Below are 21,363 nucleotides of genomic sequence, written 5' to 3' on the forward strand. Positions count from 1 at the left end.
GTTGAGAAATGTAATAACTTAAGTCGAAATTTCAGATGAGTAAAGCGCAATCTAACCGCAGTGGATATTTATCATATTAAAGTGTTTTGAAGGAAATGTGCATCTATCGATAAGAATACGCGATATTTTTAGCCAAACAAATTATTTAATAATAAATAAATTAACAAATCGGAGACTTTCAGCCATTAAATTATGATAATTAAAGCTATATAATTATGATTGAACTAATAGCGGATCTAAATCTGATGCGTTTGCAGTTTTCCATCCCAAGGGCAGGTTAGATTGTTATTTTTAATAAGGTTAATCATTTAGATTTGGAAAATATGGAATTATATGCAGGTATATGTTGTACAATTTATTTTCTTGTCATGTTGAACACCCAACTTAAGTACCTGAATCGATATTCGAACTCACTTATGTACATAGTGCTAATTAAATGATAAGATACGTGCTGGAATAACTATTTACATTCGCATTCGCTAGGATTTTTGTCAAAGTAGGTAGCCTCTTTTAGCTTCTTATTTTCCGTCGAGTCGAGCTTCGTTTTGGCCTGCTCAATGTCCACCTTGATGGCGGTTATCAGTGCCTCCAGCGAGTCGAAGCTTTTCTCCGGTCGCAGATAGCCCACGATGCAGATCTTGAGTAACTGGCCATACAGATCGCAGTTGAATTCATGCAGCATATGCGTCTCCACGCTCTTTTCCGTGTTGTTGTAGAAGGGATTCCAACCGACGCTGAGAACCATTTTGTGTACGGGTCCGTTGTCCACATTCGCCCAACCGTAGTATACGCCCGTGAGCAGGGATTCGGGCAGAGACTTGACCACCTCCAGCGGAAAGTTGGCTATAAATAAAATTGATGAGTGGTTTGGTTATCTATTGGAAACGACCTTCGCGGTCATGGTACAATTCCCACGAACCTGTTGGAATGCCCAGCTCTTTGGAGCCCCGGCCAAATCCCCTTACAATCTCGCCGCTGGCATAAAGAGGAAGTTGGTTCAGCATTTGGTTGCTCTGGCGGCTGCTTGTCGTGTTGTGGTGGCGTTCAAAAGTCTTCCAAGTTCTCGCCGAGTTGCGGTTGAGCAAAATGCAATTGCTGATTGTTGGCTTCCACTGGGTGTGGATCACGTTACAGGAAAATTTATTCAGACCAGCAAAATAATGAGACATTGATCATCACTGTATCGCTCGCTTTGATTGCCGCAGCACCACTCGCATAACTAATATTATAATTAATTATTATAAAGCTAAATTTTCAACGAGCCGAAATCAGCTGACTGCTAAGGTGCTGCCAACCTGTTTGGTTTTGGTTCGGAAAGTGCGCGTGGATTTAAAAAGGGCACACAAAAAAGCATTGAAAAGCCCCACAGAAATTTTATAATTTTTAATCTGTTGATCAACAAGATTAGATAAGATTAGCTTGTATTTTTTACAAGTTAAATGCGCAAACTGCAACACTCAAAGTTTAATTTAACGGTGATTTGAGCAATTTATTGCGCCAGATTGGCACGCTTCAACACTTCAAAGTTGCCAGCTAATCGGTAATCGGAAATCGGAAATGGAAAAGAATGGACGCGTTAATTTTGCCGCCGAAATTTTAACAAAAATTAGATTAAGTTAATTTAGTTTGATGCAAACCCAAAGGATGGAAAATGTGTGCCGAGTGTGTCTGGACGGCTCCGTCACACTTGTGTACATTTTTGCGGATATCTGTGATCCCAAATTGGACCGCATCGCCTATGTGCTGCAACAGTGCTGCAAAAACTATACTGTGCAGCGCGGCGACGCTATGTCTCAGTATATATGCCTCTCGTGCATTCAGGCCGCCCAAAATGCATATCGTTTCAAGTTAATATTGGAACAAAGCATGGCAAATTATCGTCAACTTACCATAAAAAAAACAAAGAAGCCACCTGCGGCGGCCACCACACGTTGTCATTTAGTATTGGCAAAAGTTTCGGATAATGAAGAAACGTATACCATAACAAATAGCGACGAGGAGGAGGATCTTATGCGTGCAAACGAAAGCAAGGAGATGGAGCCAGAGCACGAAGTCGCGGTGCCGGCCGATAAGTTGGACGACGTAGTTGAGCATTACATTTATGATGAGTTTCGCAAGTGCATCATCTTTCCCTCTGAAAGAAATGAGAAAGATCCAATGACTGAAATGCAGACGGAGACAGTCCTCACTTTTAACATTGACACGGATGATGCGGTTGAGGAAGACACTTGCATATTGAGGAATCCTCTAACGGAATTCGCTGATAGACAGGCTCGTATGAAGATGAGCGTTGAAATGGAACAAATACCCGAGCTGGCTCAGGTGCCAGAATCAACACTTAAGAATGTAATATTAGAGAACGATACCACAAAAGAGGAGGCACGCATATGCAAGAAAGTAAAAAAGATGCATGAAACTGGGACAACTGATCGGCAGCATTTCAATAAAGAGGACTCTCCAGATGTGATGGAACTTCTCATGAGCATATCAACGGATACCGAGAAGGGCGAAACTGATACCCAGTCGAAGTTAATACCATTTGAGTGCAGGTGGTGCAGCAAGGTAATTTCGCGCGAAGAAAATATAAAATGGCATGAATTGTAAGTATTACTGAGCAGAGTTTGTACACACATAAATTATAATTGATATTATCCCCACCCCAGGCGTCAATGTGGCAAGGTGTCGTATGTCTGCCAGGTGTGTGGCAACGCATTCATGACTAAGTTCCAGCTAAGTAGACACACGTCCTGTCACAATAACAAGCAGACGTCCAAAAGGTAAGCCACTTGGCTCCTAAAACCTAATTATTGCTAAATTTCGTTTTATTTTCTCACTAAAAAATCGAAAGAAAACCTCTTGGAAATAAGAACACGCCGTCACCCAAAAAGAAGAAACCAGAAGACAGTCACAAGAATGATCGTCAGGATCGTAAGGAGAGCATTTCTCCCAGAAAAAATCGTAGCACCGAAGAATTTCCATGTCCGGAGTGCAACAAGAGGTTTGACTCGAAGGAAAAGCTCGATTTTCACATGAATGAGATGTGCCATAAATGTCCCCAGTGCTCACGCTTCTATGCAAATAAACGCAGTCTAATGCGACATCTCAAGGATCACAATACATTGGAACTCTTTGATTGCCGCCGTTGCCCGCGCTCATTCACGGAAATCGATGACTTCCTGGTGCACAAGAACACCCACAAAAACGATGGACCATTTAACTGCATTCAATGCAATGCAGAATTCAACGACGTAATTTATCTGCAGATCCACGCTAAGCTGGAGCATAGCCAAGAAGTTACAGAACCTTCAAAACTGAAGCAAAGCCAAGGAGATACTGGAGCTACTCCCCGTAGTTCCACGAAACGGAACAAATCGGATCACCATCAAGAACAAGGGCAACTGGAGCGCAGCCAAAATGATACATTAGCCTCAAAACTGGAGCGCAGCCAAGGAGATACAGAAGAACTAAAACTGGAGCATAGCCAAGGAGATGCAGGAGCATTAAAACTGGTGGATAGCCAAGGATATACAGGAGCTACTCCCCGTAGGGCCAGGAAACAGATCAAATCGGATCGCCATCAAGAACAAGAGCAACTGGAGCGTAACCAAAAAGATACATCACCTTCAAAATTGGAACGTAGCCAAGGAGATACAGGAGCTACTCCCCGTAGTGCCAGTAAACAGATCAAATCGGATCGCCATCAAGAACAAGGGCAACTGGAGCGCAGCCAAGAAGTTACTAGAGGTAGTCCCTGTGGGGCCAGGAAACAGATAAAATCGAAGCAGATTGATTCAGAAATGCTTTCCCCAAGTCTCTCAAGGAGTCCATCATTGCCAAAGAAGTGGGTTTTTCAATCATATCGATTGGTTGAATAGACATTAAATATTTTTTTGATCCCACCAGGATGAAGTGCGGCGACGACACCGACGATACCGACGACACTGATACATTAAGCCATACCAAGAGCCCATCACTGCCAAAGTAAGACCATCTGCTGGCCTATTAATGCAATTTCATATTAACATTTTATTTTATACTAAACAAGAAAATTGAATTTTGCGTGCAAGAAGTGCGATGAGAAATTTACGTCAGTAACTTCACTGTCTGCTCACACTCATACGCACTCGGACGTCGGATGTCCTCACCACGAGTGCACGTTTTGCAAGAAGACATTTAATCGCAAATATAAACTGGTTGAGCACATTCGTAATCACACTGGCGAACGTCCTTACGAGTGCTCGCACTGCGACAAGAAATTTCAGCTCAAGCGCTCCCTGGATAGTCACAGTCTTGTCCACACTATTGGGGATCGTCCTTTCGCTTGCTCGCATTGTAGCAAGACATTTTTGAGCAAGTATGACCTGAATGAGCATGCTTGTACGCACTCTGCCGCTCGTCTTTACGAGTGCACACAGTGCGACAAAAAATATACGTCGAAGCAAAACTTGGACAGGCACCTTCTTTTTCACGCTGGGAAACTTCCTTACAAGTGCTCGAACTGTGGCAAGAAATTTGTGAGCAAGCATGAATTGATTGGACACGCTCTTACGCACTCTGACTCTCGTCCTTACAAATGCTTGATTTGCGAGATGCCATTTAAGACTAAGTATTCGCTACAAAGGCATGGTCTTGTACACTCTGGCAAGCGTCCTCACGAGTGCTTGGATTGCGGCAAGAAATATTCTCGCAAGAACTCTCTAGATAGGCACAGGCTTCTTCACATTACTCTGGTTCGTCCTTTCGCGTGCTCGCATTGCGACATGAAATTTTTGCGCAAGGATGAATTGAATGGACACGTTCGTAAGCACTCTGACGAACGTCCTTACGAGTGCACGCAGTGCCACAAAAAATTTAAGGCCAATCAATCGTTGATTAGGCACACTCAAATTCACACTGGCGAACGTCCTTACGAGTGCTCGCAGTGCGACAAAAAATTTGCGAAAAAGTACGACCTAAAGGAGCACACTCTTATTCACATTGGCGAATGTAATTTCAAATGCTCAGATTGTGGCTTGAAGTTTCTGCGCAGGCGTGACCTGGTTGCGCACGCTGTTATTCACACTGGCGAACGTCCTTACAAGTGTTTAGCTTGCAACAAGAAATTTCGATCAAAGTATTTCCTGGAATCGCACACCAGCAAGTACACGGATAAAGGTCCCTACAACTGCAGGCTCTGCGGCATTAAATTTGAGCAAGGGTGTGTGCTAAATCAACATGTTACTCTTACCCACGAGTCTCACGAGTGCTTGCCCTGCGACAGAAAATTCAGTTCAATTGCAGATCTTGACGAACATATGCGAGGACGAAAGTTTCAAACTGGAGATGCACAAAATGGCGGCGTCTAACAACGTGGCGAGCTTAACTAAAGAAAATATGCATGGAAAGCGTTTGGTTGTACGTTTGCCTCGTCTAAAATTGCCATTGAATTTTTAATTTTTTTTTGGTTTTGTTTCTTTTGCAGGAAAATCAGGACGATGAATGTGCTTGAAGATTTATTTTTTACTTAACGACATTTATTTAGAAAAAATTTGCAGAACTTTAATGAATAATTCTGTGGTTAGGTTTATATTTTTGATTTCGCCAAAAAGACTGGAAGTTGGTTCCTAATTTTGTTAACTATTCTTACATTATATAATACTCATATCGACATGTTAAATAAATTCTTGAGCTGGAAAGCATTTTTGTTTAATGCTGGAATCCACTGGAACGCATTCATATCCTTGGTTTATACCATTTTCCTATTCTCTCCTTTCTCTCTCTTTGAATATGTAATTTTCTTCTGCGCATATGTAGTTAGTATGCTACATATGTGTAGTTACCATGTCCAATTTGACATTTGTCTTGACTTTTTTTATTTAACATTTTTTTTAAAAGCAATCCAATAAAGAGGTCTTTAAAGTTGGATAATCTTGCGGAAAATTTGCGGACAATTATATGTTTAGGGTAGAGTGTCTTGGCCAGCTAGTAATATTAAGCCTATTATCAAAACCCATGAATATGATTTCCGATAAAAAAAAAGAACGTTAGCCCATTGTCGACCAGGGGGGTTTTTAGCATTCCCTGTTCAGGTAAAGGATATCGTCGTAATTTTTTTTTGTATGCAAAAGGGAAGGATATGATAGAATGGATCTACGAGATGAATTTACAAACTGTATTATATTATATTATATTAACTAAAGTCGTTCCACTGTTTAAATTGTGGGGGCTTAAGTGGGTTAAGCTCTTCTTTCCGATCAGCTGTACGAAGCATGATTATCTAAACATTTATTTCGGGGTAAAATTAATAAAAATGAACGTAAGCAGGGCTATGAGCAAAAGATGGGCACAACAGTGCGCCTTCAATCGAATCGGTACGTACTCTTGAGCTTCCCAACGAAAAACTTACATCCAACGCCTTTTTTCAGTCACTTTTTCCACAAAAACCACGCAACATGCCGCTGCCGCTGTTGTATCGGATGGCGCCGAGCCGCCAGCCGAACAGAAAACTGTGGCGACTCCGCCAGCTGCAGCTCAGCTGCCGACACCCGCACCCACGCCCACAGCGGTACGCAAGCCCATCGTGCCCTCGAATTATCGGTTCATTTATCCCGAATTCCTGCCCGATCCCAAAGTGGAATGGCGCAACCCGATCCGTGAGAAGCTGGAGCGCTTAGATATGCTGGACCGGCGGCGTCAAATTGATCTGCCGGAGTTCTATGTGGGCTCCATAATGGCGGTGACCAGCTCCGACCCCCATGCTGCGGGCAAGACCAGTCGTTTTGTCGGCATTTGCATCAATCGTGACCGTTGCGGTCTGCGCGCTCGTTTCGTACTGCGGAACGTGATTGATCACCAGGGCATGGAGGTGGTCTACGAGCTGTACGATCCCACCATCCAAAAAGTGGAGGTGCTGCGTCTCGAGAAGCGTCTGGACGACAGCCTGTTTTACCTCCGCGACGCTCTGCCGGAGTACAGCACGTTTGATGAGAGCATGGAAGCCGAACATCTGGAGGAGGGTGCTCCAGTGCCGGTGAATGACATCAAAGTCGTCCTCCGTCCGCGGCCCTGGCTGGAGCGTTGGGAGCGTCAAAACCTAAGCGGCGTGGCGAATATTGATCAGTATATTAAGGACAAGCATCGCAAATCGGCGGAGAAGGTGCAAAAGCCTTGGGAGAAGTACGATCTGATGAAACAATATCGCTCCACCATACCCGAGGAGGAGCAGACGGAGGTCTTTGCCGAGGTTCACACGGAACTGCACAGCTTGGAGCTGCAGCGCAAGCGTAATAAGCGGAAGCGCACCTTTGTAAAGCCCGAGCAGCTTGCATAAGAAATGCATTTGTTATCCATAGATTAATAAACCCAAAACGTGTTGTATGATTGAAGAACTATTAAGAACTTTGGATATTGCTAGATCGTTTAGTTTATTAGTCATAGTCGTAGATGAGTGGAGAGGGTGGACTTGCTTAGTAGCTAAAAGCAAAATAATTTACAATACACATTGGGCGTTTAATAAACGCGATACTTGTAGAAGTTGACAAAGGATATCGTGGCATTCCAGCCAATGATTGTAACGACCAGATACAAAAGGAAGATAATGGGCAGCGCAATGAGTATGAGACGGGTGTTCTTCAGATGGGGAATGCCTGCAAGAGAAACCCAAAATTAATATCCTGCATTCCCATGTATGTACATCCTCCCCCCCAACCATTTACTCACAGTTGTAGCCCAGGAAGGTGATATAAACATAGTAGCTCATGCCAAATAGCCAGAAAGTGTTGCCCAGGAATCGCGATATGAACCATGTGTGACTAATCAGCCAGTTGTAGAAGAATAGCTGGATGCAGTGCAACAGCATGAGGGGCGGAAAGAAGGCATTCAAATGCACATCGAAGGCATAGCCCCACTCAATGTCCGGCTCCAGGCTGTTGGTGCGCAAAACGCGATTTGTAATCGCCCAAAAAAATGATGCAATAATAACGCCAGCTAGAAGACAATCCACGCCAATCACATAGAAGATGAAGCCGATGCTCTGCCAGAAGCTCAGGCCCAAGACATAGGCAAATCCCAGAGATGTCACTGCAGAGTAGAGCACAGAAATTAGCATACAGAAACTTTTACTATGGTGGGGAGACGACGATGACGAGTGGGTGGGTGGGCCGACACTTACCACATAGACAGACAATCAAGAGCACCAGAAATGCCGGATCGTCGCGGGCGAATTGTGATTTGGTTTGTTTTCTATAGTTAAAGTTCCTATACACCTTCTGGGGTGCTATTAGCAGATATATCATTTGCCATAGTGCAAATTCGAAGTCCATTTGATTGAATTTGAGCAGGCGGCGCAGATATTTGTAACTCTTTGTTGTCGCTGACAGGCAATCCTTTCGATGGTTCACTGGGGGCGGCAGGTGCGAGTGGAGCCGCGAGGCGCTCGAGTAGACCGACACCACGGACGGTGTAGGCGATGTTGTATACTTAACGTGGCTATATTGGCTCATTTTTTGTTTTGTTTTGTGGATTAGAGGTGTCAAACCATCGAGGGCACTATCGATAGTATCGATATTTTACTGATTGCCCCTACTATCGACAGTTTTCAGACTATCATGATAGTATCGAGCTACAGTCGTTGCGCTTTTGATATGTTTGGATTGGCTGCTATAAAATACGAAAACAAATTTGTAAAAAAAATCGACAGGTGGCATCTAATTTTTACAATGGACAAGTTCCTAAAAGGTTTCAATGGGTTTTTAATAATTATTTCAGCCCGATACTATCACGATAGTATCGATTGTTTTTTCAAAACATTCAAAGCTATCGATGGCTCAACTATCAATCGTTTGACAGCTCTATTGTGGATATTTGGCTGTGGGTTTCATTTATTTTTATTTATCAATATATAATATACCGTCATACCCTCAGAAATATACCGAAATATACATTCTTATTCTAACAAAAAATACCAAAATATTAGTTCATGTAACTATCAACAGAGGGCACCACCATCATATTGCTGGATAATGGCGGCAGCTCTGCCCCCGTTAAATTCAAATTTTAATTGACTAGTAATTTTGAAATATTCATAACTGTTTTGAATATGACTGTAACCTAAAAATGTGTGTGCCAATTCCTCAGTCTGCACTTCTCCTATAACAGGTTTATAGTCATAAATTAAGGGATTACATATGTACGATGCCCCAATATGTATCGCACAATCAAAAGCGAACCATTTAAAACCGGCAAAACATACGTTAAACACCCACAATTTCTGGACATTGATTCAATGGAATCGGTCAGTTTCAGCTGCCGGGCAACAATTAAGGCATCATTCAGCGTAGACCCAAAAACCCAATGAGCAACGATCAACGGTCAGCGATCACCGGGCTGGGCTGGACCTAGGGGCAATTTATGGCACGGTCTCCAAGCAATTGCTCGGACAGGGACAAAAAACAATCTTTATCACATTTATTGCAATGCCCTTTGCCTTTTGTCAACGATGCCAGCGGCCCAAAAGACAATGGCAAGCGGGTGCCAAAGGAGAACGGCGAACGGCAGAAAAGGTCACACAATGACCCTGCCAAAGGAAGCGGACAAACAAAAAGGAGCAACCAGAGCGCGCGCGCGCGCGCACTCGCTCGCTTGAATCTCTCTCCCAGCCGACATTGAGGTCGTCTTAGAGGTCAAGTTTGACCTTACTTAGAGGCAACCCCTATGGCTGGTTAGATCTCCCCGAGATTCACTCAGTTTTTGAGCTGATCCCGCTGCATCTCCTAGGGGTAGATTTCTCTCAAAGAGAGAGAGAGAGTCTCTCAGTGAGCGTTTCTCTCGCTCTCCCGCAGTTTCTGTGCTGTTTGAGTGAAACACTTGGGCGATCGATCCTTGTCCACGCAGGACACTTCCGGATTGCATTCAATTGTAATTCTGCAACAATTGCGCTTTTCTCTCATTGTCACAGTTTTTGTGTCTTCTATTGGTTTTTTAGCTCATGTTACCTTCTTTGTTAGCCCTGAAATATGTCCAAAATTGGCTGGATATCGCAGCAACCAAAAAGCAACATCAGCAGCAGCAGCCGTTGGTTGTCTGACAGTTTTTGGCGCCCATAAAAATTAAATGAAAATTAAGCGAAAACATGAGAATTCTGTCACATAAATTGCGCCAGTCAGCCGTCCCCCTACCCCCCCTACAACCAGACCATTTCTATCCCTTGAAACCTGCACCTTGCCTCTCAACTATTTTTAGTCCTTCGGGGCAGCTGTTGCCTCTACTCCACTCCACTCGACTCCACTTCTCGTTGTTACACAAAAATTAGTCCATCTGCAAAGGGCAGGGAGCAGAGAGCTGCTGAGGTTGCTGCTTGATTAACACATGTCCTGCCCCATGCGGGCGTATCCCTGGCGTATCCGAACAAGCACTTCGCTCCTTCACATGGCACACAGGCGCAGTAGCCGCGCGATCGATATGTTCTTGCTTAGTTTGTTGATGCTCTTAACTCATTCATTATGAATTGGAGGTGTTAAATATGCCACATGCATCATGTTGCGGCTGCTGCAGGGGTTTCAGATGTTGCTGCTTTGAATAGTCCAAAAGGAGAAGGTTTAAGGGAAGGATTGAACATGGAAGAATTGAACGTAATATCACATGTGAAAGAGTGACTTGGGGGGTTCTTAAAACATCTTTAGACAGAAGCATTGAATGTACTTCTACGTCTCTGACTGACTGTTGACTATTTGACTTTTGGAGTCTGGTATTTTTCCTATTTTTTAAATTAAATTTACGCTGCGGTTGCTTCTAGATTATTCAGATCATACCCCTACAAGTAATTTAAATGGCTTTAAAATCTCTGATAAGCAAAAGCATAGAAGCCACATGTATAGAGCGGCTGTACTACACTCTTAAAATAAAATACAGATGTTTATATATCACATTTCAGCTGAGATAATATTTAATAAATTATTTACTTTATTTATTTACAATATTTTAGCCTAGGATTAATCCTACATTTTAATTAATGTTTATAGTCAGAGCAGCAAGGCCTTCCAAGCTAATTTAATAGATTTAATAAATTTAATTATTTGTTTATTAATTTATTAATTTAATAATTAATTAATCACAGAAGATAGTCTTAACGTTGATATCAATCTAGTTCTTTATTTCCTCCCCTATGGCTGAATTCAGCGCTTTATAATGCTCCAATCATAATTTTTAAACCATATAAATATAAATTCTTTAATTAAAACATACCTAATCTCTTTTAAAACTCTTTTGCGATTGAATATCAATAAATCTCTTCGCTTGTCCGCTTTCTTTTCTTTCCAGTTAGTTCAGCTTTTTCTCGATTTCCATTCAACCACTAAACAACAATCACTGACGATCAATTCTTTATGCCAAATCATGAATCACTTCAATATTTTGTCAAACGAACTACTGGAATGGCAACCCACTCCTGAAATCCCTACCCACAAAGAAGCATCAAAGATTAATCATGCTTGCCATAGAGGGAGAATGCCACAAGATTGTGATCGTGTAACATGGAGAAATCATGGGAATAACAATACAAAACAAAACACTGAATCAATCATAAGACGCGAAAATCCTTAAGGATATCAAACAATAGTCTCAAAAAGTGAACCAAAGAACTCGGGGATCAGTCAGGGGTTAGGAACGACGAGGGTCTCGAGGCACTCGTGTGAGGCAATGTTGCGCGTGCGCAGCGCACGCTCCCGTTAAATGTTTACGCTATTACGATGCTAAAGGAGCAGGGAGCAGGGAGCAAGGAGCAAGGAGCCAAGGAGCAGGCAAGGAAATGAGCCTATTATAGGCGAACCCCGACCCCCGACCCCTGAGACTGGCATTGCGACCCCGGAAACACACAAATCTTACGCGCCAATGTCGCGTCTCCGAACACGCGACATTTACATTCCGAAAAGGCGACCCCTGGACCCTTGTGGACCCTCTTGCCTTAACCCCCGAGTGTTTGCTCTTTCGCTTTAAGGGTGTCTCACAAATGATTTTCTTATGTCTGCTCCTTCGGGAATTTGGAATTTGTGTTTGTTTTTCCCGGGAAATGGAATTCCCTTTCATTCAAATGAGTTGAGCGAAGGCGCAGCTCCAGCTTCTGCTTGGCGACGCGACGATGTTTAGTGTGATCTTTAGCAGATCTTTGACATCTGCCCCTGGTTCTGGCACTGGCACTGGCCCTGACTTGGCTCCCCTCTCTCTTATACAGAGAAGTAATGGAGTTATGCCCTAATTTCTGGTAGTTTTTGGGTAATTTTTCAAGTTATGAAAATTTGTTGTGCTCCAAAAATGAATGGAAAAATTAACTGCTGCTGCTGCCATTCGTGATGCGACGTGGAGGTCCTTCACTCCTTCAACAGCTGCCAAAAATGATCGTAGAAACTTTCCAACTCTGATTGAGACCTGGGCTAAATGTCAGCTCAGATTTAACGCCAATTGCGTGGACATAAAGAAAGTACTTAACGAAGAAGGCATACAATCAAAGCTAGCCCATCGGCTGAATGGACTCTCATTTCATGGCTGTCCTCTCGGCAGAGAACGAACGCTCCAATTAGCCCAGATAAAAAACTTCACTTCTGCTAATCCCTTCAGCGTGTGATTGGCCTCAGACGAAGGCAAAGATGTCCATCGGCCATCGACCATCAATGGAATGAATGGCATACAGATTTAGATCGCCAACAATATGAAAATGTCACGCTTATCGGGGCACAGAAAGAAACCTGAACGTCACTCGTATCGGGCAACAGGATCGAGATCAGGTCTTCACCGTCCCTCATCTGTTGTGCGGTTTGGCGGCAGAAAGGAAGTCGAGACCGCTGGGCCTCGCCTCAACCGTTGGCAGTGCCACTGCCAGTGGTCCAACTTTGTCCTCGTCATCATCATTGTCGCCTTTGGATGTTTTTCTAGCCGTCCATCAGCTGAACAGCCCAAACCGGATGGAAGCGGAATATAATAACAATATATATGAACATGTATCCTGTGCCCAGGATATTGCCACGCCGCCACGCCGCATACAAATCGTATTCGAAAGCGAGAGAGATTTGCCATTTGCCATTGCCCCTGGAAATGAGATGCAGGCGTTGCTCCCACTCCACGGAACTCTCATCCACCTTTTCCTACTGCTAGAGTAAAGGTACTCCCACTCCGTGTGCTAGGACTAGGGCCCGTGCCTCGTTCTGGCGGCCCATTGTCCGCACAGCCGTTATTTGAATGACATTTGAATTTTGTGTCCTTCAGCCGCTCGCTTGTTGGATTTCAATTGTTGGCAACTCTCTCTCGCTCTGTCTGGTTCTCTTTCTGTGGCAATCGACGGGACATGCGATCGGGATCAGCATTTGATGTGATGAATTCATTATAAAGACAAAGGCAGCAGCAACAGCAGCAACAGCAGCAGCAGCAGCAGATGGATGTCCAAAAAATCTAAGGAAAATTTCCATTTCATGGAAATGGCACAGGATCTGTTGCTGGAGTAGACGGAGGTTGGATTCTATTATGATTAGCAGAATGCGGGCTGGCGCTGGCGCTGGCTCCACTTCAAGACTAATCTAAACTGCTAAAAAATAATCAATTATGGAGGATCATCTATGAATAAATTATGGAAGTCCAAAAGGATCATCTACCACAGAAAGATCAACCACTTTATCAATAATAGAACAATCAATAAACTAATCAGCACTTATCCCCTCATTACCCTACAACCCCCAGAACACAACATAAAAAAAAAGCCATCATGTCCTTAAAAAATATCCGATCATGCCACGCCCATTCCCTGCATGGCCCCTGCTCTCTCCCCGCAAAAAGGTCAATTACATAATCGTGCCACACAACGCGCGGCAGCAGCCAGCAGGATACACCAATTACCATGTTCGTATTTTTTACCCTCCCTCCCCATCCATATAAAAAAAAGCAAAAAAAAACACACCCTATGCGCGTATGTAAAAAAAAGTGCCCTCCTATTAAGTGGCGCTAAAAATCAAATTAAGGGTGTTTACTTCTCGATTACAACATCATCTAAAAAGTCTATATGGAGGGGCATGCAACAGGCAACAGACAGAGCACAAAGGATCCGATAAAGGGAGCGGATGCGGATATAGAGGGGAAAAAAACGGAAGGCACTTTTTATGAAGTGTTGCCTTTTTATTGGTGGTTAATTTTCAGAGCTACGCACTCGAATGTTTGACGAGGGTAGCAGCACGATCATGCATCATGATGATGCAACAGGCGAGAGAGAGAGAGATATAAAGATATAAAGGAAAAAAAGGGTTCGGGCATGCGGCAACAATCGGTTTATATATAGAGAGCCCCTTAGGGGAAGGGCGGTGCGTTCCAAATGTGTTGAAAGGGTAGAGGCAAAAACGTGCCTCATCTTCGGCTTCTTTTTCAAGTTCAATGACAAAGATCTTGTGGTGCCACACGCCCGAAAACCATCTAATCCCTTGGCGTTGATTGGCCCCCCGTCTGCCAAAAGAGAGCGAGGGGTATCCAAAAATAAATAAAAACAATGAAAGGGGGGAGCAATGCATAGCCTTTAATTTCATTTTGTTTTTATTAGGCGCTGTAAATTGTAGTTGAAAACGAAGGGCATCTGCAGAGGGAGCATCTGAAGTGTGTGTGGAGTGTGTAGTGGAGTGCGTGTGGCAGCAACAAAACTATTATGAAGTGTGGCTGAAGACAGGCGGAAAAAAATGGAGTCTCAGAGAGCCGAAAAAAGGGTGAGTTCTGACTCCAAAATGGCGCAGCTACTCTGAGGAAAAAGTTCATTGAAACCAAGGGAAGAGTAAAATGTTTCCAGAAGCTAGTGAAAGGGAAAAGTTTTTGTGGGAAATGAAAAGAAGCTTCTACAAGGTCATGTTAGGATAAACTTTTGAATGGTTTATTAGATAAACGGCCGTAAAAGAAAGTTCTTTGGGCGTGTATGAAAAGTCTTTTAATTATAGAAAATGGCAGACTTCAATAAAGAAACAGAAACAAAACAGGGTTTAATAAAGAATTTTTCTGGGAATTCTTTCATAAATATTTTACCCAATTTTATCAGCATTTTTTCTCCACTATTTTTTCCAATATTACTCTTTTATTTCCATTCGAAAACCAGCTGTTCCAATTAGCAACATTTACTACAAAAAAAAAGTTACCACCGAGAAGGAAACAATACTACAAATATTGAAAAATAAAAGGGTTTACCATTGTAGGTAAAAATTCAACACCTTTATTCAGATTGCAATGTTCCTCCACACCCTCGGCAGAAATTATTACAATTTTCCAGAGAAAAACCAGTGAGAGGAAAAGCAGAGAATCATAGAGGGAAACCTATTGACTGCTTGTTCCCCTTATTGTCAACCACAATGACCAGCTGAAAAATGCAATTTAACCCTTGGCAAATCGAAGCAGAAATGCAGAAATTTATGCACTTCACTTTCGGGGCAAAATGTGAAATTATTGATGGATGTGTGAGACGGGAACGGAGCACCTGCGGTAGGGGAAAACTCAAAGGGAACTGGGAGAAAGGCTTGGGCTCCGGAGCAGCTGAAAATGCTAGTGAATCATGCAATTGCCAGATGGGACACAAGCCAAATTATGGGAGTGGAATCGAACTTGATTTAAGCTGAAATTGGAGACACCATATCCGCCCGCCCATCAACCACGTATCCATAGAGCCGATGACAACTTGTGCGTATCCTAAGTATCGGTTGACACCTGTAGACGACCACGGATACACCTCCATCAACATCTACAACTCCCTGCGTTACTGATACTTCATCTTCAGCCCGTCCGAGAGACTCTCTAATTGCTCACATTACAACGCTCTGCTCTCCCCCCTACAGCTGACATTTGCACCTCGAACCTTTTCACAAAAGACCAATAAGTCGATTTATGCCAGGAAGAAAAAACCAACAAAAAACACAAACGAAATTCTTTTCTATAGAAAAAACACATGTTGCTAAAAAAAAGTATCTCTTACACGCAGGAAAACCTTACCCGTACCCTTACCTGTTTTTTATTCACATGTCGAAGGCATCCATTCATTCCCCTCGCTTAGGGTATATGTGTATCGATCCATTGAGCATATTTGCCAAATGCTTCCCCGGATTCTTTTTTCATTTTCAGTTTTTCTTTTTTCCTTTTTTGCAACCCCTCTTTCAGCGGGGTGGTTGCAGTGCCCTTACCCTCCCCATCCTCGTATTCCCTTATCACACACATTTTTGGGTAGTTTTTCGTTTCAATTTTTTTGTACTACGGTTTTTTCATTATTTTTGGTTGTATTTTTTGTGTGAGATCTTTTTATTGGTTGTTATATCGTTTTTTGCATGCAATTTTCGGGGAAATCATCTGGGATTGTGTAATAGGCGTTGTTTTGACTTTTTGACTAGATTTTGATTGGTTTTTATTGGTGTTTTCTTTAGGGAGGAACTAAGGGAAGAGAATTTGAGGGTTACATGATAGGATACAGGTTACCTTTGGAGTAATTTTATTTTTTTTAAATCAATTAAAAGTGCATCTTTAAAGTGAGTAAATTAGGCACCTCTTTAAGCTTTGGAGCATCTAATGCCCTAACCATTGATTAGTTGTAGTCCAGTATTCCCCACCATCGAGCTCAATTCTTTATTCCACACATCCACAACTGCTACTACTCCTTTCATTCTTTGTCTCTCAGGCTTCTTTGATTACTCTATTTGACATTCTGTTCGGATATTGGCATCTGGTGTCGCCCGCAACCCAAGGCAAACATATAGAAAAAGGCTGGAAGGAGTACACGGAGTATCTATATGGAATCTCGAATTCAATCGAGAATAACCCACACAAAAATTTGTATTGTTTGTAGCAAACTGACCAAATGAAACGCAGCAAGCGGCGGCTGGCTGAGGTCCGCATTCAGTGCAAATATACAGAACGGGAAATAGAGGAGGACTCTACTCTGCCAGTAGGACACGCGTATGTCTGTGCAACCCCCACACACACACACACACAGAGCAGAGGCACACGCTGTTTGTGTCCTGTAGTATATCCACTTCCTTTTTTTTTTTTTCTCTGTGTGTGTGTCTCTCCATAACGGATGCTGGACATTATCGATGAGCATAGAGCATAGGGCATCGGAGTCGTGCGTCCTCTTCTCTTGCATATATTTTTAACCTTTTGTTGTTTTTCGTTAACTAAAGTGCCATCAGGGGCAGATGTTTTTTCCATACCAGTCAGCGGTTCTCCTCGCTATGATTTTTTTTTTTTTTTTGGGTTATTTGTACGCAGAGTGGACGCCTGATGGACGCAGCTCTGTTTGTGGAACTGTAAAAATTGTATCTGCTATCTGCTGTCGCGAGTTTTTCCTTGGGCCTTTTGTTTATTTCCCTAGTGGGACTAGTGTCTGCTTTTATGTCTTTTATGGATCTCCACCACCATCCAGCAATCATTTATCTATATATCCATCCATGACTTTAATTCCATACACTTTTGCATATTCATCATTTGAATGCGTTTGCAATTAGTTTTGGTTTTTGGAAAATTTACATAGAATTTTGTGGTCAATGGAGGAGGTTGGGCCATGCTGGGCAGCCCATTCATGAATGTTCCATAGAATTGGGTTGAGTCTATGTGTGTTTGGTTTGGTTTTGGTGTACAATGCACAACTAAAGCTAAATGCAGATTTGATTTGGTGTCATATTTAGTCATAGTTAGCCATAGAATGTGTATACCAGCGCTGGATAGTTGCTTTGACAATTTGTGGGAATAAAATAAAACTTGCAAATAGTTTTATAGTTTTAATAATTTTTCGTAGGTTTTAAATATCTTTTTGAATTGGTTGAATTTTAATATAACGGTTTTGCTGCCTTAGAATAATCTAGAAAGTGTTTTGGATAAGTTTTACTTATATTCTGGGTCCTTTCCTCTGTTTTGACGCATAGATCTCACGTTTGCTTCGACAAAAACCTCCAGACTCTTGCTTTTTAGTAGCAAATCAATTTTATATACTCCCAAATCCTTTTTTACCCATTCCAAACGCTTCTTTAACATGCAACATGTGCATCTATTTATCCCAAAATATTATACACACGCGTCTAACAAGATCTATGACCATTAGAGAGCCTGAGCCTGAGCTCAACTGGTCAGCATAAGATCCTTCAGCCCCTTGTTAACGGCAATGGCAGCGGCAGCGGTGACCACTTACGGATTCGCTACACCCACCTTAATCCCACATAAAGGACTTGCAGACCTCTGGTCAGCTGTTGGACGGCTCTGATCGTAAGGGGAACGAACTCTTTTGGCCAGCCAAAACTCTCCCTTTCTGCGTTGCTGCTGCTGCATTTCCAGGGAAAAACTGTTTACAAAAATAAATAATCGACTGTTCAACACAAATCCTTAAGGTGGGATCGCACATGACGTCACGCTTGAGATGGGAAACGGCGAATGGATAATTAACCCACACACACAGATGCTGGTCCCTCTGGCCGATCCTTACGATCCTCCAACTCTGGCCATTTTCATAATTAAAATGCGTAAAGTTGTGGAAAAAAGGAATGGAACGGAGAATTTGTAGCAGGCAGAGAGAGATGAGATGTGGGCGCCGGGAGAAAATTACTGATGCAATCAACAGCTCATCGAAAGGCGGCGGCTGTTCGATAAGGGAAGGATAAGGAGTGGGAGGTGAGAGTTCTCTGTATTAATAATGGGGGGTGTGAGGGTGGTTTGCTAATCATCACCCAACCCAACCCCCAACAGCGCGTTTCAATCAACTAAACACCCAACCCACACCACACCACACCACACCACACTCAACCTCATATGCATCCCTTTTTCGGTTACAACTATTGGGAAAAACTAGAGTGAAAAACCTTGTAAACCCCTTCCCACACACTCCCTCTCTCTCCCCCTGGAGGCTATTTTTGATGTGTGTTATTTTTAGTTATAAAGCTAAAAATGGCGCACCACTAATCCTTATACCTATACCCGTGCCAAGCCGTAACTGAAACCATATTCAACCCCATCCCAAACACCACTGCAATATGGCGATGGCGTTGCCAAGGGGGAGGGCTACATAAATACAGAATTTATGGCACTGTGGGAGATTTTTGTACAGCGATATGCCCTGATATTAATAATACTTTTTCCTTACTGTGGTTTTTACAGTGGGGAGTGGGTGGATTACGGATGGCTGGGGATGGAGGTGCCCACAAATTATGCAGTATATTTGGTGAGTGCGTGCCAGACGCGTGTCCCCTGCGTCAATCACAGTTTCTGGGAGCCCTGGCCTGGCATAGAACAGCTGCACAGGCGCAGAAACAAAAAAAAATTACACCTTTCAAATGGTCAGCAAGGGTCCAGCAATTGAAATATTTGAAGAACTCCCAGGATACAAAGTGGCAGACTCCTCTTTCTGCTGCGTTTTTTGTGTCTATTCCGCAAACAATGAGACAGCAGCAGCAGCGGGGAAAAAAAGAGAACGAAAGAAGATTCAACAAAGCCACAAGCTGAGGATAAGAACCCGACAAACAAAACCAGAAACTAGGGATCGTTAAGGTCAGGTCAAACAATAAGTTAGAACGGACCCGACCCGACTCGACCCTCTCTCTTTCATGATAAACATCTTTCGCTTGCTTCAGCCACAAGCCAATGAAGGAAAAGGAAAACCAGTACCCAGAGGACAAAGGCCAACGGCCAAATTGCCAACTTAACTTTGCTCAAATGAGCAAAGGATCTTCGAAAGTCTCAAAGGGATATATGCAAAATCTAATTTGCGATAAGATCTGACGCTAAAACCATCATCTTAGCAAAGTTAGATCCTTTGACTTTTATCTAAATTAATTTCTGGCAGCATTTCCAAGTCTGAAATTTAATTTGGCTCAAATCTGACTTATGTGAGAGCCCCTTAACCTTTATTTTAGTAAAAAATGTTACCCTAACTTTTAAACAAATTAATTCCAGAAGTGATTCCTTCCTGCAACTGCAAGGTATAGCCTTTTCCGATGGGATCCGAGACCCAAAGCCAACATAAAACCAATCATAAATCTCCCAACTTTTATCCAAATTAATTTTCAGCCATAAATTTCAATTATTATTATAAATTTTTAATGAGGAAAAACGGCATTTAAGTGAAATTTACATGGAAAGAATTTCAAGGGAGCGCATTACGAACCAAAGAAGCTACGAACCAATCAGAGGCCATCCCCAAAAAAAAAAACTATTTATATGAAATTGAGTGAAAAACTGAACAGAACCAACAGAAAATTTCCCTCCAACATCCACGCGCCATTTGGTTGAAGTGCGCACGACGCATGCGCGCCAACCCGGAGAGCGATCCCAAGTAATCCCAGACCATGATCCCAAGGCGCATGATCGCTTGCTGCATCATCTCTGGCATTGTGAAAGGCGTTGCCCTGCCGCCACTCCTCCTCCCCTGACAACTCCAACATGCAACGCGCGTGCTCATGAGTTTTTCATTATTATATAATTCTCTCTCCCCCAGCCTCTCGCATATGCAATGCGAATTGTGCGTTTTCACGCAAAATGTCAATAATCCATCAAAAATTCTTAAGAGCGAAAGAGCGATCCCTTGGCGATCTCATCCCTTGCTTGCCGAAGCAATTTGTTTGGTTTCGCCCGCACACAAATTTCTCAGTCTACATGAATATGTTTTTCTTTTCATTTAATAACTTGGGTATTTAGCCAATGATGGAGCAGTTTTTCCAATAGAAAAGATGAAAACATCCATACAGTTTTCCACATTGTGGCTGCTTACCATTTCGTATGATAAATCATATGGCAGAGATCGCGTGTTGACAGTCAGGGAAACCTTGGACATATGGTTAACAGCTTTGGATAGATTATAATTGGATATTATTTTGAGAGAATGAATGATCGTAATCATGGAAAAATATAGTTTAAAAAATACGGGATTCTCTTTTAAAAAGCTGTCGAAGAGTTTCGCTCAAGATATCTCAATGGAAAGAGTAAATGGAAGCATATCTGAAATTTAATAATTAGTAAGTAATAACAAAACCTTTTGTATAATATATTTTTGTTTCTTTATTACACAATTACATAAAAACATTTCGTTGCGGAAATCTTGGGCTTACAAATATCTATACCTAAAAAAAGGAGTACGAGCATATTTCAAGGATTACACTGGGGGGCGGGGCGACTAAAGTGCCGAAAGTCCTTTCTTTCGAGTAAAAACTATTTAATTTTGATCCATTTGCTCAGCGGCCTCTTAAAAATCTCTAAATTTGTACTTCATTTTCATCGTTTCATTCGAAAATATTGTCATTTGTGCCGAAGTTTTTTCAAATAAATAAAAATAAAAGTTTAAAATAAAAAATAAAAAAATGATCTGTTAAATTATATTGAATAAATTGTATTTATTTGATTCGTTTTCGATTT

General features: G+C 42.4%; 4 protein-coding genes across 4 annotated transcripts; 2 read left to right on the top strand and 2 right to left on the bottom strand.

Annotated features, from left to right (window-relative positions):
* Positions 1-334: 334 nt before the first annotated feature.
* On the bottom strand, positions 335-1,274 carry LOC111074494 (putative riboflavin kinase). The gene is made up of 2 exons (XM_022367297.2): positions 920-1,274; positions 335-843 (listed from the first exon to the last, which is right to left on the bottom strand). Exons 1-2 carry the CDS (start codon positions 1,167-1,169, stop codon positions 461-463), a joined length of 633 nt encoding a protein of 210 aa, XP_022222989.1. The 5' UTR covers positions 1,170-1,274; the 3' UTR covers positions 335-460.
* Positions 1,275-1,739: 465 nt separating this feature from the next.
* Positions 1,740-5,625, top strand: LOC111074445 (zinc finger protein 585A). Its single transcript, XM_041595051.1, has 8 exons — positions 1,740-2,600; positions 2,664-2,777; positions 2,849-3,489; positions 3,526-3,584; positions 3,729-3,841; positions 3,904-3,981; positions 4,046-5,394; positions 5,462-5,625. Exons 1-7 carry the CDS (start codon positions 1,789-1,791, stop codon positions 5,343-5,345), a joined length of 3,117 nt encoding a protein of 1,038 aa, XP_041450985.1. The 5' UTR covers positions 1,740-1,788; the 3' UTR covers positions 5,346-5,394; positions 5,462-5,625.
* Positions 5,626-6,307: 682 nt separating this feature from the next.
* On the top strand, positions 6,308-7,309 carry LOC111074841 (39S ribosomal protein L19, mitochondrial). Its single transcript, XM_022367807.2, has 2 exons — positions 6,308-6,350; positions 6,405-7,309. Exons 1-2 carry the CDS (start codon positions 6,308-6,310, stop codon positions 7,307-7,309), a joined length of 948 nt encoding a protein of 315 aa, XP_022223499.2.
* A 69-nt stretch (positions 7,310-7,378) lies between these two features.
* LOC111074482 (protein unc-50 homolog) lies at positions 7,379-8,526 on the bottom strand. The gene is made up of 3 exons (XM_022367286.2): positions 8,150-8,526; positions 7,699-8,058; positions 7,379-7,625 (listed from the first exon to the last, which is right to left on the bottom strand). Exons 1-3 carry the CDS (start codon positions 8,478-8,480, stop codon positions 7,489-7,491), a joined length of 828 nt encoding a protein of 275 aa, XP_022222978.2. The 5' UTR covers positions 8,481-8,526; the 3' UTR covers positions 7,379-7,488.
* Positions 8,527-21,363: the final 12,837 nt, after the last annotated feature.

The sequence above is a fragment of the Drosophila obscura genome, unplaced genomic scaffold (assembly GCF_018151105.1).
Source record: "Drosophila obscura isolate BZ-5 IFL unplaced genomic scaffold, ASM1815110v1 contig_4, whole genome shotgun sequence".
Classification (NCBI taxonomy): Eukaryota; Metazoa; Arthropoda; class Insecta; order Diptera; family Drosophilidae; genus Drosophila; species Drosophila obscura.